This window comes from Ammospiza caudacuta, chromosome 1 (assembly GCF_027887145.1).
Source record: "Ammospiza caudacuta isolate bAmmCau1 chromosome 1, bAmmCau1.pri, whole genome shotgun sequence".
Lineage (NCBI taxonomy): Eukaryota > Metazoa > Chordata > Aves > Passeriformes > Passerellidae > Ammospiza > Ammospiza caudacuta.
The window spans coordinates 64,618,745-64,645,592 of record NC_080593.1 but is presented as its reverse complement, the minus strand read 5'-3'; the positions used below and the strand labels follow the sequence as shown (position 1 = coordinate 64,645,592).

General features: G+C 37.7%; 1 protein-coding gene across 2 annotated transcripts in view; it reads right to left on the bottom strand.

Annotated features, from left to right (window-relative positions):
* The window catches only part of KIF13A (kinesin family member 13A), a 103,454-nt gene that overhangs the window by 10,083 nt on the left and 66,523 nt on the right, over window positions 1-26,848 (bottom strand). For both annotated transcript variants that reach the window (XM_058800499.1, XM_058800489.1), the window contains exons 14-36: window positions 26,550-26,680; window positions 24,723-24,809; window positions 24,448-24,614; window positions 19,069-19,279; window positions 14,433-14,595; window positions 13,657-13,797; window positions 11,882-12,031; window positions 11,567-11,731; window positions 10,818-10,991; window positions 10,132-10,283; window positions 9,886-10,018; window positions 9,647-9,793; window positions 8,636-8,674; window positions 7,250-7,349; window positions 7,032-7,158; window positions 5,840-5,895; window positions 4,599-4,723; window positions 3,351-3,527; window positions 2,858-2,950; window positions 1,881-2,033; window positions 1,372-1,449; window positions 812-859; window positions 235-346 (exon numbers count right to left, since the gene is read on the bottom strand). In XM_058800499.1, coding sequence (XP_058656482.1) covers window positions 235-346; window positions 812-859; window positions 1,372-1,449; window positions 1,881-2,033; window positions 2,858-2,950; window positions 3,351-3,527; window positions 4,599-4,723; window positions 5,840-5,895; window positions 7,032-7,158; window positions 7,250-7,349; window positions 8,636-8,674; window positions 9,647-9,793; window positions 9,886-10,018; window positions 10,132-10,283; window positions 10,818-10,991; window positions 11,567-11,731; window positions 11,882-12,031; window positions 13,657-13,797; window positions 14,433-14,595; window positions 19,069-19,279; window positions 24,448-24,614; window positions 24,723-24,809; window positions 26,550-26,680 — 2,929 coding nt within the window. The remainder of the gene's footprint in view (window positions 1-234; window positions 347-811; window positions 860-1,371; window positions 1,450-1,880; window positions 2,034-2,857; window positions 2,951-3,350; window positions 3,528-4,598; window positions 4,724-5,839; window positions 5,896-7,031; window positions 7,159-7,249; window positions 7,350-8,635; window positions 8,675-9,646; window positions 9,794-9,885; window positions 10,019-10,131; window positions 10,284-10,817; window positions 10,992-11,566; window positions 11,732-11,881; window positions 12,032-13,656; window positions 13,798-14,432; window positions 14,596-19,068; window positions 19,280-24,447; window positions 24,615-24,722; window positions 24,810-26,549; window positions 26,681-26,848) is intronic.

The following is a 26,848-nucleotide window of genomic DNA, read 5'->3' as shown; positions in this document are numbered from 1 at the left end:
TTTTCTTCTACAGTTCTGATTTATATTTAGCACATTCTGTCCACCTCTTTTACTGCCTTTCCCGGATGTCTTATACATTTCTCCTTTTCTCCCCTATTTCCAGCTTATGTTTAGTTGTTTAAGTAGAAGCTGAGTAACACAATTATTAGGAAAAGAGCACTGGGAATTTAACTTTCAGTTAAATGCAGTAAATAAGAATCCACCAGCACTGTCATTACATGTATGAAATCTCACCAGTGCCATCTTTGCTCTTGCGAGGTGACTCCCTGGGTAAAGTACCATAGCATGATACATCTTGATAACTGGAACAACAGTCAGACATATCTAGGTGACTTTCAGACCAACCCTAAAAAAATAAAAACACATAAATCTGTATTATGATGATGCAGGCAAATATGGAAAAAATCAATAGGTAAACTCAGGTGGTTTTTTTTAAGAGTCAACCAAATCCCACAAACCAAAGGTATGTCAATTACTGACTTCAGACAATTTTCCTATCACACAGAAATGCATTGTTTTAAAGGCAATTAGCCGGTCAGAGAAGTAGTTAGAGTTTCACTCTGCTTCTTACATATCAGTTTATGTAATTCTAATATGAAAGGCCGAGAAGCAATAAGGTTTAATGCGAAATTATATGTAATGGGTGCAGAACTTCAAAGATACATTACGTAAATCAACTGCTTTCAATACTATTAAAAGGAAATACTATTTCTATTTTCCTTTTTTTTTCCCCCAATTCTCAAACACATCTTGCTTCTGGTGGGGGTGGGAAATCTGGGAATGTGAGCTGTTTGTTGCTATGTTTCCCGACCTTGTCATCTTCATCGCAAGCAGAAAGGTCCAGTCGACTACAGGACACCTATGGAACACCAACAGACAGAATGACCAAATGCCTACCCCTTATTTGCGAGATGTAATACCTTGAGAAACACTATGATCATTTAGTCCTAATAACTGTTTTGCTTTCTCTTTTCAGACCAGATTATGTATAAAGACATCTACATTTCTGCTGTATGAGTGAATGAGAGAACACATAAAATGGAAACTACCCCTTATACCATGAAAAAAGTTAAAGGGATTTGGAGGCAAGAGTAATATGAATCAGGGCAGTTGTCATCCTGAACTACTTCCCAAATTGATATCCTTGTAAAAGCAGAAGAGTTTCAACCAACCCTCCCCTCTTTCCTGATAACTTTGTTATCTCCTAGGACAGACAATTTTGGGGATGGGATTTCACTTCATGTCCACTTCCCCACAGGCTGGTTAGTCCCAGCACAGAGTAGTCATTACCATATCTCCATGTGCAAGCATTACATCAGCACAGAGCCAGCACCCCCTGCCCCATCCATGCTAATGACAAAGGCTCCTTACATTGTGCACGTTCGGAGTGCTGATGCTCCTGCGGATGTTCCTGGCTTTGGTGGAGAGAGCCTCTTTGACAGTGACTGCCTGTGAAAACAGAACAAAACACTAACAGCAATGCCATGGTCTCCTCAGGAGAACTGAGCAAGCAGGATAGCAACTTTTTTTCAGTGTAGCTAACAGCAGCAACCAGGGCTTGCATTCACAAATCTTAATTTGCACACACAGCCACCAACGCTTCTGTCTGAAATTCATTCTTTGGCCTTTGCTTGTTCAGGTTCTGAGTACTACATCGTTGCCAACTTTTGTTCCTACATCCACCACCCCTGGAAATTTGTATTTCACAGAACTTCATCTTACATCTATCTGTCCAATGATCTCTAAAAAACAAAACAACTGAAACAAAAAAAGCCACACAGTATTTTTAAAAGATCAGTCATCTCCTCTTGAATTCTCATAATCTCCTCTGGAATTCTCATAACCCAGTGCAAAGGTTGCAAGAAATGCCTTTTCCTTGCCTGTCTTAGCCGTTCAAGGCTCAGAATGTTCTCCACTTGCAGCACACCACGTGTGTATTTCTCGATGTAAGTTTCGCCATCAGATGTGCCCTCGTTCTCACTCCTTGCAGCCATCAGCGCTAAGGTCTCACGATCCTCAATTTCTTCTGTAGCCTAAAGTACAAGTTACACCATTCAATGTTTCAAAAAGGAAAGCCAATTGTTTTAGCTCACTTTTTTAACCAGTTCAATCCAGAAATTAATTTGAATTGGGCATCTTAAACTTAACCAGCAAACCTAATTACAGTGAATGATCCAGGGTTGTTCCATAGAAATGCAAATGATGCCGAAGAGATCAAGCTTAGGAGAAGTTTTGAGCATTTGCTGTATCAAATAACTTCTAGAAAAAATGCATATATAACCTGAAATTGTGTATGTAAAGGCACAACTAATGACAACTTCCTAGGCAAGGAAATGTAATTTCCTCCCTTAAAATATGCTGTGATTTCCCTAGAGTTTAAAATTTAAGTGGTGCAACAAAGTGACAATTACAGGGTTTCAAGACTATGTTTTCATTTGTCCAGTTTGTTTACTTTTAAAATAAATTTTATAGTACATTTACAACTTGTACAAACTTTTTTTCTGTAAAAAGTAATTTATACTCTTGTGAAACTCAGATTCCCAGTTATTCTGTTTCCACAAACCTGAACATTCCTCTGAGTACCCTCTATATTTCCTTTCAGGCACTAACAGGCTTTCAAAAATAACTTTACTACAAAAACTCAGTTAAATACAGTAGAAGAGAAAATAAAATCCCCACAGTTTTCAACTGTTTAAAGATAAATACAATCTCACACTGAACCTCAGTATTATCCACTTTGGCAACCTGCCCCATAGCAGCAAAGCAGGACATTTACTTTCTAATCAGTATCACCCACTGCAGTAGGTCAATTCTGTTGGTTTCTGTGAATTTGCCAGAGAAATAGGCTATGATTTACCTTTGGTATATTGGATACTATTTCATAAGTCACTCCACAGGCATAATATATATTTTTCAGGGATATTCTCCTTTTCAGGCTCTGGGTAAAACTCTAGAAAGAAAGTAATTTTCAGTTACTGTTTTAATAATTATTATTTATGACATCCTAAGAAATAAAAAGGTGCAATGAAAAATCTGATTATAAAACAAATCAGAACCATAAATTACCATTTATTAAATTACTTTTTTTAGCATTTATATTTTAAGCACTCTTTGCAACATTGTGCTCAGTACACAATGCTACTTAGTTCAATCAGCTAAAAAATGGACAGTTCAAAGAAATACATCAGTACACACTTCAGTGCAACCTATAAAAATCTGGTTTTCATTTCTCTCTCATAAGAACTGGGGAGACCAGACTCACAAAATTAAGTAAGCAGCTAAGAAAACACATTCATTAAATTAAGAATATGAAACAAAACAAAGAATAAAAGAATATATAAACTTATTACCTGCTTGTTATAGATGTTGGCTGCAATCCTTTTGCGTAATACCAGTTCCATTGCAGCAGGGTGACTGAGCTGCACAGTGGTCTTCACTATTAAGTAAATTCTCTCATTTTGAGGAGTTACCCTATTGAGGTGCACTGAGTCATGGACAGAAGAGTCCCAGGCAGCAGTGGCTGAAACCTATGCAGACAAATTACATGGAAGAAGGAAAGGATAATCAAAGATTATATTATTCTAAAAACAGGTATCATTTACAATGATGTAACATGAAGTAGAATAATTCCTTAATGAGAGAAAAATCACTCTAATTGAACAAAGTGGAATCAAATCTCCTTTCATAGTAAAGAATTTATCAGAAAAATCATAAAATAGGTGTTAAGATACTGGGGAAAATAATTATGACCACAATCTCTGCACTATGCAAACCCTGTCCCAAAAGGAAGTTTTCACATGTCTGGAGACAGAAAGAAAAGCAGAAGAAAGACTGGATGAAGGAATACAGATCCTACTGCTACTACATTAGAAGTATATTAATTTCAATGTAAAATCTTTCATCTATGTTGGATTAGGTTAACAGCCCAGACAGAATAAACCTGTACCCGTTCTGCAGAACTTTTTTTTCCTTCCCTCTGTCTTCCCCCCAACTTTGGTGCCCTCTTTATTATGGAAACAGTCTCTTAAACAATGGCCTGAGTGGTTGCAGGACATGGAAAGTGTCAGTTAAGAAATTCCAAAATGGATTCAGAACCATTAATTTCCAACAATTCCCAAACCATATATTTAAAAACCAGTAATTACTAGTAGTAATTTGTAGTAATAACTACAATAATTTGTAGTAATTTGTACTAATAACTACAAATGAAAGAATTCTTATTTAAGTATTAAGCTTTGCCTAGTGCACACAATAAAACGAGTCATTTTCTCTGAAGAGTTAAGAGCCTGCAAGAGGAATGAAGAAGGAGTGAGGAAAGCAGGAAAAGGGATTTTGAGTCAGGCAGTTGAATAATTGTTTGCCAAGAGCTAAGACTTGTCATCTCTGAATTAAGGCAAAAGAGCTAACCAGTCATATCCTCTTAAATTCTAAATAATTAGGCTGGAAAATAAAGGCAGCACTAGATACAGATGGTACTTCTAAGACAAAAAAGTAATAATAATAATAATTATTAAATACATAGAAGTAGGAAAAAAACATAAGAAGAAAGCATTTACACAAGATGCAGTTGTCAAAAAGGAGGCTTGCTAACAATTTACCTCATCATCACTGTGTTTTATGATCGGCAGATAAAAGAATGGGCTCCCATGCTCCTTTGGTAGGATTGAGTTAACTCCTGATGCATGGGGACCTATAAGTTGTTCATTGGCACTGAGGTCATCAGCTAATGAAACAAATGTGCAAAGAATGAAATAGTTTTATATCACAGGATATGAATATATAGAGGCAAAATTGTAATAAAGGCCTATCCATATTTCATAATACATTTAATCCTACTTAATTTATTACTATGCAGCATTTGCAGATGATTTCAGCATACAAAAGAAATGGAGAATAGCAGTTCTGGCTACATCACACTTTCAGCTAAACAAACAAAAGGTGTGCAATGACACAATGAACCTGTTTAAATATCCTGTTTGATTTTTGTCTGCTAATCTCTACTGATAGTAAAAAAAACAAAAAAGAAAACCAAATAACCCACAAACCACACTGCAACAAACCATTCCTTGTCAGCACAGATGAAGGAAGAGTGTATTCCACTTTCCAAAAGTATCAGCTAAAGCAGGTTATTGACACATTGCCTATATAAATATGTGTAATAGGCACCATTCCAGTGCTGGATGTGATAAGGTCTATAGATCCTCTTGTGCTTTATGTTCAGGTTTTTAATTAGACTTGCTTCCTAAACAGTCCTTAAATGTGGAGCTACCTCTAGTTTCTTGTTACTTACACTGCGTATCTGTGTCTTAAGAATACATATCAGTACTCTTCTTGCATTTAGAACTAAATACCTTGAAAGGGAGGAGACTTAAAAAAGCTCATTATAGCCCTAACACAGTGTTCATTAAATGAGCTGTTTAAAAGTCTACATGAATATCAGTGGACGAATCTCTGAAAGCATTGGGAAATTCTCTATCAGTGCTTTAATGACATGTGAATTTGTATGGCAAAACACTTACAGGACTACTTCATCTGCTGTTTGATTCAAACTAAGCTTGCTTTCTTCCATAATTTCTGTCATACAGCCTATCACCGAGTACAGTGATACTGTGTTCCCTGACTTTAGTCCTTACTCTAAAATAGTTGTACTTAATTATGCCAACATACATAACCAGAAAAAACCAAAAGCACCTTAAAAGCCATATCAGACAACGTCATTGCCAGGACTTGTTTGATTTCTTACACCTTTCAAGTTCATTCTTCCATTTAACCATTTATTGACCCAAACTAAGCCCCATTTATCCCTCCACAAGTTTTTTGATCTGCTTTTACAACATACCGTTCAGATCAAGGAAGAGGACAGGGATATGTGTTTCCATTCCTGCAGGTGGAATCCTGAAACAAAACAAACTGCTGACAACAAAGAAGGCAAATTCATACCTAAGCTAATTTGGGCAAACAGATCTCCATGCAATATTCATTAAGAGTAACCAATGGCTAAAGCTGTTAACATTCTGATGGCTACTCTGAATGCCTGTGTGGCACAAACAGCATTTTGTTTATCTACACACACAGAGCTACACCTAGAGCTTTGCCAAAACTCATTTCACACCACACAGCATGTGGCAGTTGCTGTGAGGACCAGAGTTTTAAACATCCTGTTCTGCTCCTTACCAAGTTAACTGGTTGCAGTCATCTCACATACATAAAGTTCAGCACCCTCCAAACAACTGGATATGTAACTACTGGCAGTCTTTATATCCATAAACACACTTTCAGCTGTATGTTCACAGCATGCTTCAGGTGGATAAGGGGGAAAATGGCAAGAAAAGAGTATTGCTACATTATTCCCTGAATACTATTGGAGACATTAGTGTACACTTAATTAGAGGAGTATTTCTTGTCCCTTCTTTCCCAAACCTGACATGCTGTATTTGTCATTTTTGCATGTCAGCTGCAAAGATCTTAGTTAAAACACAAATTTTAATGTGTTTTAAACTAAGATGAGCTAGTTTAGTTCTAGTTCTAGAACAAGAACTAAAGAGAACTATATTACAACACTACAGTTCTCTTTAGTTCTCTTTAGCTCTAGTTCTAGAACTAAAGAGAAATATGTTACAAATTCAGATGAAACAGAGAACACATCCGTTGAAATCAGTTTCTTCCCTCTCTACCCTTTATCAATGACATCATCACGTGTTCTACCATTCATCTTTCAATCATTCCTTTTCTGAAAGGAATCAAACTACTGGATAATTTTCCCAATTGTATAAAATTGCAAAATACTATATTATATTCAAAGGTGATTTTCAAACCTTGAATGCTATTTCAAAGCTACCTCATGTAATATCTTAGCTAAGCAAATCTTTCTTACATTCAGAACAGCACCTGACCTTCTAAACTTTCTGTCAGCTGAATGTAGTTTGTAGTATCACAGGCGAACACTCCAGAACATCCTTAGATTTGTACCTTGCAGAATGCACAGTTTATGTACAAAAAGTCGGCAACTCCAGTGGCTTTTCTGAACATACCAATTTGCGGGGGCACCGGGAATTCCACTGCCTGGTGCTGGAACAAACACTGCATTCCTCTCTTCCGTCAGCCCCACCCACTGCTCCACCAGCCGGGCTTCTCGCTCTATATCATCCTCTGATTTTTCTATGGTGAGAGAGATTAGGATTACAGATGAGGCACACTTTTTGTGGTATAGGGCATAAAGCACTTATGATAGAGACTTCAAGCTGCAAACCTTGTTTATTGCTGATCTTTTGGATCTGCTCATCTAAGTATTCTCTGCGTTTTATTAATGCCTCAGACCACCTTTCTCGTACACAGTTCAAATCTTCTTCCTAACATGGAAATAGAGAAGAAGGTCATGAGACTATGTGGGTAAGAATAAAGGGCAGCGAATTTTGTGGTAATTTAACCAGAATTTATATTAAATGGCTTGCACAATGCAGAAAACTCTTTTCCCCCAAATGACATGCACACTGATTAAGTACCTCATCGCCCATGAAAGGAAGTTTATTTACTTTCAAGTTTCAGATTTCAACAGGAGAAAAGAAAATGTGACTGCCTCTGCTGCTGACCAGATTACAAACCTCTAATTACTCAAAGAAGTGGCAATCAAACTTTTGAATAGCATATGGAAGAGGAAAACCCAGTATCATCAGTTGATCATAAGCTCTCCTGAAGATTAGACTGGTCAGTACGCCCTCAAATCTGCACAAAATTCCATTGCTAGCAGCTGCTATCAGTGCAATTAAAAGATTTCTCATGCAAACAAAACCCATCATGCAATCATGCTTTGTGGTATCACAGAAAATCCGGTTGGTTCTTCTCTGTGACATGTCAGGAAGCGCATAAACAGCCCGCAAGAAGTTAGTACCTTAAATTATATTTTTGAGATTGCTAGGAAGCTTAACACATCATTTTAAGGGATGTCAGCATTCTCACCTAACTGGTTTTACTTCTGTTGGACTGCCTATTAAAAAGAAGTCTGCTGTGTAGAAATCTAAAATTTATTTTACTGGGGGGGGGGGGGGGGGGGATTTCCTCTTCTGCTCTTTGTCACCTTTTAAAATGAGTCTTCTGTTACACTGTATAAATTGTGCCTTATCACACAGGAAAACAGGGTCGAGGTTGGGTTTTGTGCAGATAAAAGAAAATTGCTTCACTGAGGCTTCTGTATCTACCCCCATTCACATCCTCCACTCTCACTCAAGCATTTCAGAAAACTGCACAACATAAAGGGCTATGGTATTTTTACAGAAAACAAAATATCTTATGCTGCATAATTTGCCTGGAAAAGATGCCTGCAGCTGCTGGTTCTTTTCCCTGTGATATTCATCAGAAACTGCTTTCATTCTAAGTAAGTTTGGAAGCTTTTATTCCCATAGCAATTCATGTAGCCAGTTAGGAGAGCTGACTGCAGAGTACTAGAGAAGAGAGGACACTGTAAGAGTATAAAGTCACAAGGTAAACTGAAATAGCAGTGCTTTATAGCCCAGATAGCCTCTACAATGCACAGCACGTGTGTATTCAAAGCCGCTTTTGCTTGCTCATTTGAGAATTGCTGGCCCATTAGCATTAGCTGTGCCCCATGCCGCAGGATTGACAGCAAGAGCAGCAATACCTGGTAACTATCCATATCACCACCATCATCCTCCTCCTTCTGGTAGGAGAAAATACATTTTGTAAAACATTAAACCCATGCATTTCACTCAACAGAAATTAACACAAATAACTGAAAACACGAATACCAACATTTCTGCCACAAACTTGTAAAATGTTAAAATCACAACACTCAAATAGCTAGTCTTATTAAAAGTAGAAAAAAAAAATTATTACACTGTAGCAGGTCAGCAATGATTTGAGTATTAGTGAATATGTTTATTTTAAAAATAAAATAATTAAAATCGTCACAGAATCCAGTGCCAGAAAAATGATTGAGCAAGCAGATCACTAATCTCAAGTTTTACAGTTTCATCTGTATCCAAGGTTAGAATTATTTGTGGAACTGAATGCAAACCTTCTTCAAAAGGCACCCTGCTTCCCTGGGTGGCCCATTCCACTTGTTCTTTGCCATCACTGTTAAAATCATGGTTTATTTCCAATATGAATTTGTCCAGTATGAGCTGAAATAATTTATGCTTCTTAAGGACTTCCTTGGCTACGTTGAATAGTCCTTTCACATTCAGTGCTTTGATTCTTATCAAATAACCCTTTCACAACTGGTTTTGATTCTCATCAAATAACAACTTGGTGCTTTTTGAGAAGCTAAATAGTATCTCACTAAATTTTCTCTAATAAATTTCCTTTCTTTTTTGTTGCTTTTCCCCTCCTCAATGGAAGGGAGGAAAACTAATAGCACTAGGAATTTAGTATTAATCACCTCTTTACACAAAGGTAAAAACAACTCCCATATTCCTTCTGTCCTGCCATACTTGGTACTTTATCAGTCATAAATTGAGTTATAAGCAAAAAAAGGCAGGTTTAGCACCACAGGCTCACATTACTTGTACTAACCTCAAGCACATGTAAAACTGCATATCATGTACCAGTGTGCTAAGGTCCCTTTTGGAATTGTGTTGAGCTGGGTCTAGAACAGTAGAACTACACCAAACTGAGACATTAACTGCCTTACCTGGTAACTGTCCAAGCCCCTTTGCAGTTTGGTTGATCTGGCAGTCACCCCACCTACAGAGACTGAAAGAATTGCTTCTACCATGAGAGGCAACGTTCCTGAATGCTGCACGGGTTTCACTGTCACCTGAACTCTGCGAGAATGACCCTAAGCAGGAAATTGAGAGGGAGAGAAAAACTGAGAATAAAATTTAAAAATTAACTTAAGCATGAATAAGATGGCAAGGAAAAGATACATACCTGCCTAAGCTGGAAAATTCCCCCTGTGTTTACATCTTTTGCCTGATGGAGTTCAACAGCAGTGTATTCACCCATCTCATTCAATTCTTGTATGGAAATCCACATTTCTATTCTTCGAGTTACTTCATTCCATCTAAAAAGATATCCCCATAAAAACTCATGGTTGCCTCAAAGTATTTGTGCACTGCAGGTATTACAAAACTTACAACAAGTTGATGGAAGCATTCATTTGTAATTCATTTGTACCTGTCTCTCAGTGTCCTAGTTTTTGCATGAAGAGAATCAACTTCCCAAACAGAGCTGCCATTGCCAGTACATCTGTGACCCCACACCTCAATAGCAAGAGCTCCTTCTGAAATGAACTCCAAAAACTCCTCAGTGACATTCACCACATAGTCCTAGCAATGAGAAAAACAAATCACATTCAACCATATTAAATAATTGTATCTCTTGAACTTTCTTGTAAGGACACAAACAATTAACTTCCTGCCTGATCAACCATACAGTTTGCACCACAAAGCTTCACTGTGAACATGAAAGTTGTAAAACCTCATCATCTCAGCAATTCGTGCTCCTGCATACCACATTTTATCATAAAAGTGATGTCTCAGCTCCAGTGATCTCTTTTAAGCTACTGAGCTTATCGAACAAGTATATAATCAGCTGTCATTATATAAATGATAGATTTCTCCATACATTAAATTCACATCCGAATTTAAAAGATCCCTAATCAAAAGATCTTTTCCTTTTGCTACATTTTGAAGAAGTGATGAAGTGAAATATTACGGCATTCTGAAGAATAGCTAAAAGTCATTAGTCATATGACTTGACTCCCTCCTTCTTTCCCCAGCAAAACAAGGCTCAGACCCTAAACAGTTTCTCTCAAACATATGATCCTCCTGGTAACGCTGTTTCATAATAAAAATACTTACCTTACAGTGAGAGAAGGTCACTGTAAAATGAGCATCTTTGCTCTGAGGTGAAGGCACATCTGGATCTACTACTGGTGCTGCTACTGTTGACTCACATTGATCCCAAAATGTGTATTGACAAAAGACAAAATTGGAGAGATTGGGTGGCAGTCCAGTTGCCTCTTTTATTTTTACCTGAGGAGACAAAATAGATATTGTCATGAATATGATTGTTTCCTCTTCAACTGCAAATTGAAGACCAACAGCCAAGAAGAAGGTTTAAAGGATAGTAAGGATGCTCCCATTTAGGAACATGCTTAAAAATATGATTTTGTATATACAGAAATGTAGACATAAGGACCTTACCCATGTACATGTTTCATTGGGGGAAGCTGATAAGCTCGAGTGGAGAATGAAATACTTTATCACAGAAGAAATTAAATTCATACACCACCCATAGATACTACATTAGATGATCAAACTACAGGAGATAGTGACAGGGAAAAACTGTTTCCCCTTCTGTGTCTGTAAAGGATTGTCCTTGTAACACCAGTATTTATGGTGCAGATCAGCATCTACTGGAAACTAAAACAAATTACATGAGCCACTGGAAACCACTGACTGGCCTACCCTGAGCTGGAACAAGAGGAGTCCTTTCAGGGGCTTTTGAGCCAGCAATAGTAGTCTACATAGCCTAGTACTTTACATCAGACTGACTACATAGTCACAGAGGCTTGAAACTGTACACTTCATCAGGTGTTGTCACTCACCCTACAGGAGAGCTTTTTCGCTCTGTGAATAATTTCTCCGTTGTTATCCATGACTTCCAGACTCCCACTCTCACTGGAGTTCTCAGATGAGTCATCTCCTTCCACCACACGTTCTGGGACAGACCCGGTGACACGCATTACTTCAACATGCAGCCGCCCTGCCACCTGAAGGCAATTACACAGAGAACATACAAGGCCCCTTGAAAAACACTCAATTCACTGGGGGACAAGACAGCAGGCACCATTTGCTTGCTAAAGCCCTAAGGAGCACAAAGAGTCCTGCAGGAGCTCTCAGCACACCCAGCCCGGCCCTACCTCGCCCTGCTGGCTGATGATGGGCACGGCGTACTGCAGCTTCACGTCGTAGAAAAGGCACTCCAGAAACACGTTGGCGACGCCAATCAAGTTGTGGTTCTCCTGCGCTTCGTAGAAAGGATCACCTCTCTTGCCAATCAGCTTCCTTATCTGTTTTAGAGATAATGAAAGAGATGTCACAAAACCACCAGTGTGGGAACAGGAGATCAAATAACCTCATAGTATTAAAAGATCGTGGCACAAAAATGACTCCACTACCCATCTTTGTTCCTTCCTGTTACACAGGCAGAAAGAGACTAGAATCATATTACAAATTTGAAATGAAATCTTCGAGATGAGACATTATACAATCCTTTCTTTACTAAGGGATATAATAATATGATAGCCTGCATATTTTAGCAATTTCAAGGCAAAGCAGACTTTACCATGAGCAGTCACAGTAGTCATTGATTTCAAGATGTTTCACCTTTTCTGCTCTGTTTATACTTCCTAAACAAGAAGTCAAACCATCCTCATGTTGTGCTGGTCTGGCTGCTACCAGCACAAGGGCAAAGGGAAGGTGCAGGATGATTCCTACTTAAGTCAACAAGTGTTCTTATGACTCCTATAGAGCTGAGATCACACCTGCAGCATTCCCCATACAGCCACAAAGAATTCATGCAGATTCCTAGCACAATATGCACTCCTCAGTGAATTTGTTAGTTCCTTCCCTTCTTCTCCTCTTTTGTCTTCAACACATGCATTTGACCTACGTGTTTCTATGTAGCACATAGAACACATGCATTATGGACGACATAGGTCATGGAAAGAATGATCCTGGCTCAGGCAGACATAATGTATTCAAATATGTGCTATCAGTTCTTACTAAAGTCAGCAGCAAAATCATCGTTGTCTTCAATGGGCACAGATGAAGTGCTTGACCTCCCCTGTGTTATGATTTTAGAGATTCCCATTGTCCCGTCCAAAGCATGTAACAAAGGCACAAGAGTTGTTCAAACATATTTAAGAATGATTCTTGATACAAGTAATTTAGGTGCTTCCTAACAGCCAGTAGACAGTAAGATATATTTCCTATGCAATTCTACCTGGATACTTAGATGATGCCTTCTGGAATACCAAATATCAAATCTCTTTCTAGTAAAAAAGCAAGTTTTTGGCAAATCTCACGCTTATCTGCCAAGGCTAATGTGCTACTTAAATTCTCACAAAACCTCACTGGGTTTTGACAGAAATGCTGATGAGACCAAGTATCTCCAATTGATTTCTTCCCTGCTTTAAGGCTAGGAAATATACAAATGAAATTACAGAATATTTCATAATTTAAAATCAAGTTTTATCCCACTCCTATGTTCTGCACCTTAAGCAGCATCCTTGTTAGCTTTGACACACTAAATAACTGTATTTCTAATGGAGCTTGCTGCTTCCATTCAGAACTGGTGGTCATCTGCATGCCAGGTAAACATATGCTTTTAGTGGCATTGTGAGTCACTACCTCAGCACAATTATATCTGACATCAGCACACTTAACATCTGAAAACATAAGTGAGATAGGACATACCTGTGTTTTATTATGTGTGAGGATTCTGAATATTTAGTATTATATACTGGTTTTGTTCTGGGTTTTTGTTTGTTTTGGTTTTTTTTAAAAAAAAACAAACCATAGTACCCTATCCTTTCATATACAAAGTCATTGCTCTTGCTGTCTATTACGTATTAAAAGGGGTTTAAAGAAAACAAACTCAATCTTTGATCCATTTCAAGAATACATAAATTACCTCAGGAATTTTCTCCTTCCATTCTTGATAGAGGTCTCTCATGTCAATCAATTTGTTCTCTAGTTTCTCAATAGTCCACACTTGAGTACCTTTTCCTTTTCTTCTCACTTGAATTGCAGGCTCGCTTACTATTGCACCCCTCTAAATCAGAAAAAACAATCAGTGCAGGAAATGTGCATGTAGTAGTTTAACTCTTCACTCAAACTGCATTCCTAGAAAGGAATAAAATACAGAACATGCAGCTTCTCTGCATGCCAGTCATGCTACTTCTGTCCTCAGACACAGTATGGCCTATACACATCTCTGAGCATACACATCTCTTTATCCTTCTCAAACATGACCATTCCCACAGGAACATTAACACACTCAATCAAAGCCCTTAGAACAAGTATATTTTCCTAACTGCTATCATATTTACAGCAGCACTGTAAAACCCTTTAAGACACAAAATTGTAGGAAACTATAACAAAACCCGTTAACTTCTGCAGATAAAACTAAAATGCAGGTTCTGCAGCAACAGAACACAAATGTCTCTTCATTTGCATTGCACATATGTTGATCACACACTTGAAAACAGCAAGAGCCATACTTAATGCTCTGTTGCCATTTTTACTTAATTACTCACTTTCAGTATATTAATCAGGTAGCACTTCTATTTTGCCTATGCATAATCTAACAAAACTAACATTTTATTGGCTCAAGCTGGATGAATGTTACATATGTCTACAAAGTTTAGCCACAAAGCTACATTTTCCAGCACTCTTTGTTAGCATTACCTTTTTGTTGGCACTGAGGTTTTCAGCAGGGATCTGAAGTGTTACTTGATAATCTGTTAGCTTACTCATTTCTTCTGCTAAGAAATTTGCTTCTCTCACCAGAGTATTTGCTTTTACTATTTGCTCTCGAAGTTTAGCCAGGCTCTGTCGAAACAATTCATCCCTGTGGTGCAGTAGGTAACATGAAAAATACACAGAAACCTATTTCTATTATTGGAAAGCTGCAAATAGAGATGCTAACAAAGGCTTTTCTGAAACAAGTTTAAGAGGAAATGCTGAGTAGCACTGTGTCAGTGAACATAAAACACTCACACAATTTTATTGGGGGAAAGCAGTGATCACATATTAAACAAACAAATTACTGCTGAGGCACGTCTAGTACGGTGATGCCCAAATAAAAGGTCACAGTAATATGGGAGCTGGTACAGTGATGATTTGTTTAAAGCCTTGAGGACATTTCAAATTTTCAAGAAATGAAATAATTGCAGCTGTCTTTGCCTTTAATCTGGAGTCTTGTTCCAAAGAATATACCAGTCCCCACATGTGAGATTTCATCCTGATAAAACCTGCTCTTCCCCAGACCATAATGTTAGAATATGCATTCACTGCAGGCCACAGCTTTGTATCACTCCAAGGGCTTGGCAGTGACCACAGACCTCTTGCCACTTACTCAAGCATAGACATTAAAAAAATATAAATAAAAAACTTAAATCCTATTTACTCAAGGTATCTTTTAAGTAACAGATGAATGAGCACAGATTAAAGCCTGTGCACTCAGTTTCTGGACAAATTCCATAGAGGTTTCTCAGGCCTGTCTGAGCAAATCTACTCTAACGCAACACCTGGCAAACCTGCTATGACACATACATACACCTGTGTACCAAGATATGCCCTCACCTGGGATTCTCATCTTTAAATTATTAAATTATCATGATTATCCTCTGAGCAAACCTCATTCAGCCTTCTTTGTAATCTCAACAGCACTTGCTGTGTCTCACCACCTTTATAAAATTCAAGATCAAACTTTGGATATTTCAGTCACCAGCTCTCCCCTGGATGATTTTTTAGCTTTTCTATGCAAAGTCCTACCGAAATATGGTACATGTTGAGCAATACACTTCTCATTTCTATTAAACACATTAAATTATACACAACTGTAGGAGGAATAAAGGCCTTCCTATGAACACAGGCAAAGTTTGCCTGCTGCTAACACGCCTCAGTCACCAATAGAATTCTAGTTGAGTGGTTATCTTTTTCTAAAAAATCCATTAGGAATGGCTAATTCAAACCACATTCTGACAGTCCTCTGATACCACAACCAAAGTGGTAAACATCCAGCAGTGTTAGCAAGAAGCCCTGAATTTTAGTGCCTTCAACATGCTAAAACATGCAGCTTTGGCTCTCTCCCCTACCCAGCCTGGGTTTGCAATAGTGGTGGGTTTTATTGGGTCTTAAATAGCTACTATTGTAGGTGGATTTTTAGTAACTTCCTCCATATCTCCTCCCAGCATTAGATGGAAAAATTCCTTTCTCTCTGCCTCTTGCTTCTGTTATCCAGACTATCAAAATTAAATAAGCAATTCAAGACCACAAGAGTGACACATTCCACAGAGAGTCATAATTCCGGATTCACATGGCAAATTAAGGTAGTGAAAACTTAAATCCCAAGAAAGTATTTGATATTGAGAGTGTACCACACCCACAACCACTGTAAAGCAACTGCCTAACTTGGGAAACAGCAGGCAGCTTTTATCTGTATGTAAGTGCTGTAAGAGCCATTGGATCTAGCTACAGCCAGTCACTTCCTTAATCTGGGACACCAGCTCTGGGACATCAGCATCTTGGAAGTTTTTTGGGAGGCTCCCACACCAGTCTTAGCTAGATTCTTGAGAAAGGAATGGTTTAAGACTGTAAGGCAACCTTACAAGTAACTCAGCCAATTATTATGGGCAGTTCTTATAACAGTTACGTTTTTCTGCATACAGCTGTGCCAGAATCCTTCCAGAAAGTTAAGGGAAAAAAAGCACTTGAGACAGGATTTCTTAATTTTCACTACATTAAACATATGACCACTAGGGTTACATAAGCTCCACTAGGGTATTAACTGGAGCAAATACTCATTGAACATGAAATCTTGAAATAATCATTTAAGCCAGACAAGGAGAAACAACTGACACTCACTGCCACCTCAACAAATAAAATTTGTTTGAAGTTACAATGGGTTAACTTTATGCCAACAGGATTTAAAACCAGGCCAGGTATCACCTGGCCTTCCACAGTCAGCAGAAAGTGGGAATAACCTCTGTGCAATGTGTTCCAGCTGATCTGACAGATACAGCCTCATGTCCACATTTGATACCTATCAAATTAATTTTGCTGCCTAATCCAGTAGAGCCCAGCTTTATTTGCAACAGGAACAGAGAGGCAGCTAAAACTGCACCAATCAAATCCCCCTGCAACCCAGACTCTTGGAACTTTTGCACATTTTTCACATCCATTCTTCCCAGGATTTTTTGCCCTCTGGCCAGCTGGCTGGTAAACATCCTCTCAGCAACATGTCGCCATGCTTTCCCAGCAGAAACCACTCAAAGACTTTTTTCTGGTTTCTTATTTAAGATGATTCATTTTCCCCCCATTTTTCAGCAGCCGAAACCTCTTCTAGAACTACAAATAAATAAAAAGTATATCTAAGTATATCAAATGTCTTCTGGAGGACAGGAAAACGATAATGAGTTCTTCCAGAAAACTGCTTATTCAATGGCAGTGCCACCAAAACATTATCAGGTTCCTCATGGATTTCTCCAAAGAGAATCCATTCTCCTTTTCTTTACAATGCAGCAAAGTACAGGCTTCAAACAGGTCAGCAGTTATACAGAGTAGAGCATTCACCCATGAAATTCAGAGGCAAACCTTCTCATTCAAAGCACAGCTCCTCCTTAGAAACAGCTAACAACTACTGAGAAGTGAAAGCTGATGGAACACCTAGCCTTGATATGACCCCAGATTCTCTTTTTTGTGATTACGTGGTTATGGTGGGTAATTTTAAGAGAATCAATTGCCATCTTCTCGTCACAGCTCTCAAGGACAGGCAAGTTTTTTGCTACTGCCTTTTCCCTTCTGCTGCATCTTTTCAGAGGTACTGCCTCCCCTGCCAGTAAGCCCAGTTCTCTTCTCTGCTACTGCACTGCATTATCAATGATTTCTGGATGGCCTTGCTGTGCTCAAAGCAGTTCTGAACAGAAAGGCCTCTAGCTAACACATTTCTCACTCTTGTGCAGCCCTAAAGGGGTCTGCAAATCCCAACCATAACTCTGTGACATTTTACATTTCAGTTCCCAATGACTCCGTTTTTAGCTTTTACTGGGGCAAACAATTATTTAATTTAATGCTGAATCATAGAAATACTTCTCCCTACACTTGCCATGAAAAACATTCTAGTCATTGCTGGTCAACAATTAGCTATTTGTTTAGGTTTTTTTCCCAGGCTCAACTGGGCAGAAATTACAAAACAAAATCTTGCACAAAAACTAAACCAAGATCTGTTCTGTTCTATTTCTAGCATTCTCAATTGAAAGCTGCAAACCAATGTTGACTATCTTGGTTTAGATCCCTCTTGTAAATTGATTTGGTTTTTTAATGGTGAAGAATAAAGCAAAAATAATTACATTAACAAAGAGCACTCAAACTCACTACATATAGAAAAAAACCCCACTGAGTGAATAAGGAAGCTTCTGTTTTAAAAGAAACGGATGAAATAAATTTACAAGAAACCTGTTAGAACATCTAGACATTCTTCCTGATGAATAAGCCCAATGACAGAATACTCACTGGTATTCAGAAAACTTAAATCATCTCAGTTGCTGCCCCTTGAACTTCTCTCCGTGGAGCTGGCATCCTTCTCTCCTCAATCACACCAAGAACAAACTTCTTCCATTGTCAAAAGTGCTCTGCTCACATCTTCCTAGAGTGCATTTTAACTGTTCCCAACCTCATGATGGTCTTTCACCAAGGCTGCATTCAGGTGCCTGTTATTCCTTTGCAAAGAGGCCAATTCACCTCATGGCAAGCCTTTAACTTCCTAAGCAGCTCAACCAGAGCAACTGTCTCCTAAAGCTGGACTTATGTTTAGAAACACAAATGTACAAACATATACGGATCCCCGTTCTCTGTACTTTTTATGGTTCTTTGATTGCAAAGTATTACTGCTCTCATTGTATACTTGCAAAACACAATACTCTTTACTGTACTCTTTAGTCTTAGTTGACAAATTTACCTTTCAGCACAATTCTTTCCTTTCTTTCATGAACTAAAACAATACTTGCTAAGCCAAATGTTTCAATAAGCAGTTTTCAAGTAAAAAAAAAAATAAAGAAATGAACCAAAAAACCACACAGAAGACCGACCTATAATACTGCTCAAAAAAACGGAATTTTTATGTCTTTTGTGAGTTAAATCTTGCACATGTTAAACATCCCAACTCAGCCCTAAACAAACTGCTAACGCTGTGGTGGAAGCGCAGATCTTATTCTGCACATCTACTCCACAGAAAGAGTTACTGATTTTGGATGCAAGGTTCCAGCCACATCTTTCACCCTTTGTAGTTCTTACTACTTTGTTTTAACTCCAGTATTCTCACCTCTCCTCTGTCCAGAGGTTGACTTTCTGCTGTGCAGCCTGGGCAGTGTAGGAGAGCCTGTCGCTGCCGTGCTGGTGCTGCCTCTCTGGGGAGAGCTGCTGCCGCAGCAGCTCCAGCTCGCGCTCGTACATCAGCCGCTGCTCCTCCAGAGCGCTCCGCTTCTCCTCCAGGTACTGCTTCTCCAAGATCTGCACCACATTTTGTACTGGGTCTGAAAGAAGGGAAGGAAAAAAAAAGAGAACACCCCCCCCCAGAAAACATGAGAAAAATGCCATTTCAGCATTACAGGACGCTCATTATTTAGTTGGTAACAGGAATCAACATACCCCAGAGTCTGCAAACACAAATTGCACACCAATTTACTAAATATTGCATTAAATAGATAAATCCACAGTAAAATTAAAAAACAAGTGGCATGCAAAAGGCTAGAACAATGGTTAAGACTCTTGTCTATTGCACATTTAAGTGCTGTGTATTTATAATATATTCCAGAATCCCAGTAGGAAAAAAATAAAGGATGGAAAAGGAAACACATTAATAAGAAAACAAAGCAAAACACAAGGGAAGATGATGTTAACCAGAGGAGGAAACGACTTAAGGAAGTAAAAAGCAATGTACTTTCTCTGTTTTGGCAGAGAATGAAACACATTGGAGAGCTGCAGATGAAAACCTAGACAAACAAATGGTCTGACTGGTCACACATTACACTGCACTAATGTGCTGCACAGCACTGAGGCAGACAAAATATGTCCTGGGGGGCCTTCTGCATTTAGCTTTACAAACCTCATTTCATCTTGGTATCAACACAGAACAAATATCCGTTTGGATATTCAATACTGAAAAAACTGCTTGTGTCAGTCAGCTAGGGATAAATCTGAAGTGCACTCAAAGGAATGAAACATTACTCTGTCTGTTCCCAGGGTTAGGTCCCATGCCTGTGCCTCTGAAAGAGCCATTTAATAGAGCAAGCTCTATGTACCACCAGTCTATATACCTGGTTCATGCACACATCTCTGAAAGCTCAAATACAGCAAAAAAAAGTGGTTTGCAAGAGGACCAATTTAGACAACTGAGTGACAGCACACCACCCAAGAGATTGCTGATTCTGTACACAAGAGGAAGAGAGAGGAGTTCCAAAGCTGGAGTGGTCGACTGCTACAGGAAGCAATACTGCAGCTCTATGATAGGGCAGGATTTTCAAATGCAAAGAACTTCAGCTTTAAAATAACTGTTTGTGATACCCCTTCTATTTCATTATTAAACTAAAAAAGAGTTGCTGCAGTTTTTAAGGATGCCAGTCTATTACAAAGGAGGGAGAAAAATAAACCTAGATTTAATTACACTGTCCCATTTTGGAACTAGAGGTGTGCCACTCAAAAAAAACTGAACAAAACCAAAAAATACATCTGTGTGATTTAGTTATAAACCATCTTCCCTTTGGTTTTAACAAACACTTCTGCAGGCTGCTTCTGTGGCCCTGGCATTATTCAGGGAAGAAATCACTGGCTTCACACAAAGGCATCACAAATACCACCACAATGGTAATTATAAAGCACAAAGTTAAAAATCAGTCAGTATAAATAGCAACCAAATAGCAACCAAATAGCAAACTACTGATTCATAAAAGTGCCTTAAAATAACTAGAAATATTACTTTTTAGTACATGACATTCTCAGAAAGAAGTTAGCTATTATTAGCTTTTAAACAGTGCAAAAAAAAAAAAAAAAAACAAAACAAAACCCAGACTGAACCAAGTTCTAAAATTCTGGACTACAAACCAAGTTATTAATGTTCATCTCCACCATCATGATCCTTCTAACTCCTCCAGATAACACCAGAACTATCTTAAAATACATGGGCTTTGCTGCATAATTCCCCAAATAAATTTTAGTAATATAGAAGAATATTTGAGAAAATCAGGTATTATGCAGATGACAGAGTAGAGACATGGAAGCAATTAAAATCCCTCCATTGTGTTTGCAAACACAGGAAATTAATCTAAGGCTGACTCATTAAGATGAGACTTTCCTAAACCGCTCAAAGAGCAGTATGAGTTCAAGAAACAGATTTTTTTAATAAAAGTAAACTTTTCAGCCACCTAGATTTACAGGATCACAACAACCATAGGATCAAATTACACCATGATAAATATTTGGAACAAGATGGAAGAACATAGTATAAAACTTTCCAATTGCAACATAATCCTGTACTGCTTGGGAAAAAAAAGAAAAAAAGGTGGATTATGCTTGTCTTGTAATGCAAAAGGTAAATTCACAGTCTTAGAAAAGTTCTTAATTTAGCTTTGGAAAGAGTTTACTGAGAAAACCTTAAGGCTGTCATAGGAAAAAAGTAAAATATGGAGTGAGTTATAAACTATCTAGGTAAAATTTGAAGAAATAAACAGTCAAGATTTTTTACAGTTCAAAAGAACTACAACAGTGTTTAAATTAAATTTAAACACCATGTTCTACAATTTTGGATTCCTCATGCAAAGTCAAATAAATTAAGGAAGATTCTACCCAGTGCCTGCCAAATACACAGCAAATTCCATACAGCGTTAGAAGTTCCAAGTCCCAATCCTTTACATATTTATGTGACAAGAGTTCAATGACCCTGAAAAAAATATTCATATGCAGTTAATCCCCTGCAAAATCATAGACTACTAACACAGAACACAAAGATGTATTTTCTTCACAGGATGAGCAGCGTTTATTACCTTGCTACAATGTTACTGAATTCACATGTGGAATCTGTTAATCGAGTCACACTGATGCTAAATAAATTCCCTAACATTTCTTGCAAGTATATTTGTCTAAGCAAGCTAGAAGAGGGTTATGACACAGGCTGCTTTGCTAAGTTTTATGAAAATCCTCTCCCTGAGCTGCAACAGTTTTGTTTGCTAAAATGAGAAGCTGCCTAACCTAATCACATTGTTTACTTAACCACTGCATAGTATACAAGAATAAAGTAAACTTCTTTGATGCAGTCTGTGTTTGACCAGCATCACAAATTAGCAGTACAAAGCTGATCTGACAGAATCCCACAAAGAAAGTTAACATGCTGAAGGAAGGAAAGAATTGGGATGTTTTCTTTACAGCAGTTTTCAAAGTTACACATTTTCCTCAGAGGTTCTCTGGAGCCGGATGGAGTCTGTGACACTGTTGCACTGGTTACATGCCATAAAAACAAATGTGTTTGCACCCTGGAGAAGCCAGGATATTTATTTAAAGAGGATTATAATTCTCAAACAAATCCAGCAGGAGGGAGGAATCCAAAAAACCAAAACAAAGGAAAACCAAACCCTCTTGCTTTTGGGCTGTATCTGTACAAGATTATAAAATAATTATCTAATCAAATTTTTTAAATAGCTCTTCATTCCCCTCTTAGGGCTTCTCCAGAAAATATGTGTAATAGAATTAACAGTCTTCAGTCATTTAGTTATTTCTTCCTCCTTACCCATACTTATTTTTCATTTTAAGGAAGAATAAATAAATGGTACTGTAACAAAGCTGCTTCACTTCTTACACAACAAACTGGAAGCCCATCAGAAAAAAGGTATTTTAGCATTGAGAAAGTGCTGCTAAGTTCTGTTTATCTAACTTCAAATCAAAAGAGCAGGCTATGATCCTCACAGTCACTTGTTTTGTCAGCATTCTATTATCACTAACTACTCCAATTTAGTTAAGCAACACCTATGTGGGAGTGGGCAGAAGCAGCAGAAATTGGGATATGACCCTTCTGAAATAGTGTGACATGTATGGCTGCAAACACTTGCTCTGCAGTAGGGAAGGAAGAGCTTTAAGGAATAGCAAGGTCCAAAACTGTTCTTGACCAAGACACAGAAAGCAACCAACCAAAACAAAGACTGGCCTGGACCACAATCAGAAAAGCTTACTGAACTAAAATGTAAAGACACTTGGAATGTTGTGAAGAATTGTTTCAATCAGCTGGATAACAACACATGATAACCAAAAAATGTGACTCCTTGTTCAAAGAACACTGACTCATTATAGACTGATACACTTCAGTCAAATCTCCAGTTAGTAACAAGCAGATCAAGCATCAATTAATGCTTTCAGACTTTTCCAGCAGCCTCATGCACAAGCCAATTGAGTTCAAAACCTTTGTCCCAGTTTTGGCACAGATATGAGATGGTTTGAGGCCTTAAAACGGGCAACAGAATCTTCACAAGGGATGACAACACTGAAGACCACCAGGATGGCAGATTCCTCTGAAATTCATCTCCTGGTATGGGTGAATTGTAATGAGAATATTTCTGTTACCAAACAGCAATTTCATATCAATTTAAGTGACCTGATCCTGTAACTCACACAAGCAACCTCATTAAAAATTAAACTGTAAAAAAACCTGCAAAGTATTGCAGTTTCAAACATATGAAACCATCATGCTGTGCTCAATGGCAAAACAGACAAAAGTAAAACAAGAAGAGGAGATGAAATAAAAAGTAAATGCAACATGCAAACCACAGCAAACCATGGAAACACTGTGAAGAGATGAAGAAAGGAGAAAAGAAAGCAATGAACCACTGTCTACTCTGTCTTCTTGATCAGGGACCAAATCCCAAGGTATTTGCCTCTCTGATTTTGTGTATTTAAAACCTGTACAAAGCATTCTGTAGTTTACTAAGTTTTTCAGCATGTCTTTATACTCTATTATATCACATGAACTATGACTTGCCTTCTGGAAATCATGAAAAAGCCATATTGTTTTACATACACCATACCGTTATTTTATCTATATTATATCTCATAGTGTTGTTCCAAAAAACCAATTTGTTTTAACAAAGACTAAATGAAATATTAAGAGTGATTAAGAGCTGAAAAACAAGCTGGCATTTGCCTTTTGCTTTGTTATCATTTCAATGTTTTTTTAATAAGGTTAAAATGGTGTCAGTAACATTTGATACAAAAAGGAGGATGAAATAACTGAGCCATATACGGTGCACCTCTTCTTTCTACAGTAACTCACAAAAACAAGAACTTAGTAAACTTGGATGATAATTTGACAGGCATATGGTTACAACTCAGCTGCACTATAAAAGAGAGTAGAGGTACAAATAAAATTGTGTCAGGGCACAAACCAACTACTATCCTGTGTGTGTATTTATACCTAGGTGCACATATTTTTTTACATACATATATATACATATATACATATATATATATATATATATATATATATATATATATATGTTTCATATATATATTTGCACACACATTGTTTCTGTAAAATATCTTATCCCAAAAATCTTCCAAAGCCCCTGGAACAAGTGTATTCCTTGTTTTACCCAGAAATTGAGTTCCAGGCTGAATTTGTTAGACAATCCAAGAAAATGTTTTTATCTGGCAGTTGCCTTACCATTACTATTCAGTGTCTTCATAATAACTTCCATTTGTGCAAACTCATAGTTGTAGTCTGGTTCTGAAGAAGCTTCACTAGCTGCATCCAGATCATGCTCTCCTAGGGAAGTTTCTTTCTCAAGATCTTTCAGCCAATCTCGACGTTTCCTCTTTGGTAAATTGATTCTGAGCAAAAATGGAAATTCAGTTTATAAAAAAAAATTATCTAAAATAATGACAGGAAAAAAAATAGGCTGAATATAAAATGGGTGGAATATAAACATCAACTATTACCTAAAAAAGTGGTTGTTTCCCCATAATATTCTATCTCCATGCCACAACTGAGTGGCAGAACATACCAGTGCACCATTTACACAGGATCTGAAAAAAAAATACAACTCCAGTGAAATCCTGAAAATAAAAGATTAAAGAGTTGCATTTTCTCCCACCTACTGACAGTCACTTGTATCATACGTTAACAAATCAGCTAGGTTCTTATGAAAGGATCACTGGGAAAGTTACTGGTCTGATCTCTATTGTCAGAATTAGCACCTTTCCCCTCTGCCTTTGGCTGGTACAACTCTTCAGTAACATACAGACAGGGTTGATTTTGTTTGCAAAGCTTTCTTTAAATGGCTGTTTCTCAAACTGGGTCACTGCCTGTTTCTTAAAAACTTATAAAATCCAAACATAAATGTATGCAAATCCTACTAATAGAACTCTCAAAGATACAACTTAGTCAATACTGAGTTGTAAAACGTTGTTAACAGATTTGGCATTCATGCATAAGAGAAGATTCTTAGATCCAAGTTTTATTCTTTCAACAAATAGAGTCTCTATTATTAACAAGGGTCTATTTTTGTGAACATCTGGTATACTAGTGTATTTCTTTGTATTTAAGTTTCAATCACAAAATGAGAAAAATTGAGCTCTTGAACTTTTGCATGTGTGAGTCACAAAGCAGAGCATTTTATTTGAAAGGGGAAAAAACTTCAGTGAAATGAAAAAGGCTTTTCAGATGCAGCACTCTCATTTCAGCAGCCTCATGTAAGTCAACACAAACACAAGTATTTCATTTTAAATCAGATTTTTTTAAAACTTTTTTCAATGAAATTCTGGTAGCTAAATTTCTGTTGATACTTATATCTTAAGAACAGTTACTTAAGCATCACAGATCAGCCATGAGTAAAACAAAATATGTTTTTTTCCACTGACATGTGCCCTTGTTCCTGCCAGTCAAAATGACTGATTTCCAGTACAGTAACTTTATCACCACAAGCCTGAATGCCATCTGTTTGAAATTTTGTACTGTAGGCTGCAGAAGAAAATACAAATGCATTTCACTAAAGGAAGACTGAAAGAAATCAGATTTTTACGTGTCTCTCAAACTTCAGTTTCTCATTCTGATACTAATCTGTACATTATTTAGATATTAAAATTTCAGACAAGCACATGACTATTAACTAGGACAAAGGTACTGCTTTATCACATGCTATTGGAGATCAAGTGACAAAGACATTTACAATTCCACCCAAGGAGCCACAGTCCCCCAGGAATGAAAAATTATTAAAATACAGAAGTAGAAACAAAAGGTGAAGCATTACTTTACACTGCATATTAACTAGACAAAACAGTAATTAAGGATTTAGAAAAGAATTCAGACCTTTGAAGCACCTTTTCCTCACAAAATATTGAGCTTTACAACAGGAACTACTCACCAGGCACCATTTATTCTCTGCCATCAAGATGCTACTATCCCATCACACAGGCCAGAACAGCCAGCAGCATCTCAGGGATCTCATTGCTACCCAAGATAGAGACAGGCAATGGCCCCTCTCTCCTACCAAGTACCTTCTTTAGGTGGCTTATTCCAAGCCAAACCACTGACACCCCCCCACTCTGCAGGGCAACAGGCTGAGTGTTCACATGTGCAGGGAAATCTTAGTTTTAATTGCTGAATTTCCCTCTAAGTATCTCTTTAAGTCAACTGCATTGAAAATACTCATTGGTCAGAACATAAGATACTTCTGTCTGTGTAAAATAAAAATGCATGAAAGTCACTATCTGTCAAAAAAAACCCAAATTTCCACTTCAATGGAAAGTGCTGCTGATCTTCCTTACCTTGCATTTTCTTTTGGTGTGAGTGTAACTTCTCCATCTAAAGCAATATTAATCTCACAGTGTTCTGGTTGGATTCCTATACCAAAGAGCTGAATATCCTGAGAGGTATCCGCACCAACTCTTGTGTGATCCTAGAAAACAAGCTGTTACTAAGAGACAAGCAAACTACCATTGTTGACATAACTAAGAAAATATTAGCTAAAGTGCTGAGACTGCACAGTTTGTGTGTCTGTCGAGCAGAAATGGTGCCACAGCACATCTGAAGACTGCAACAGACACACACAAACTGTTGTTCTGCC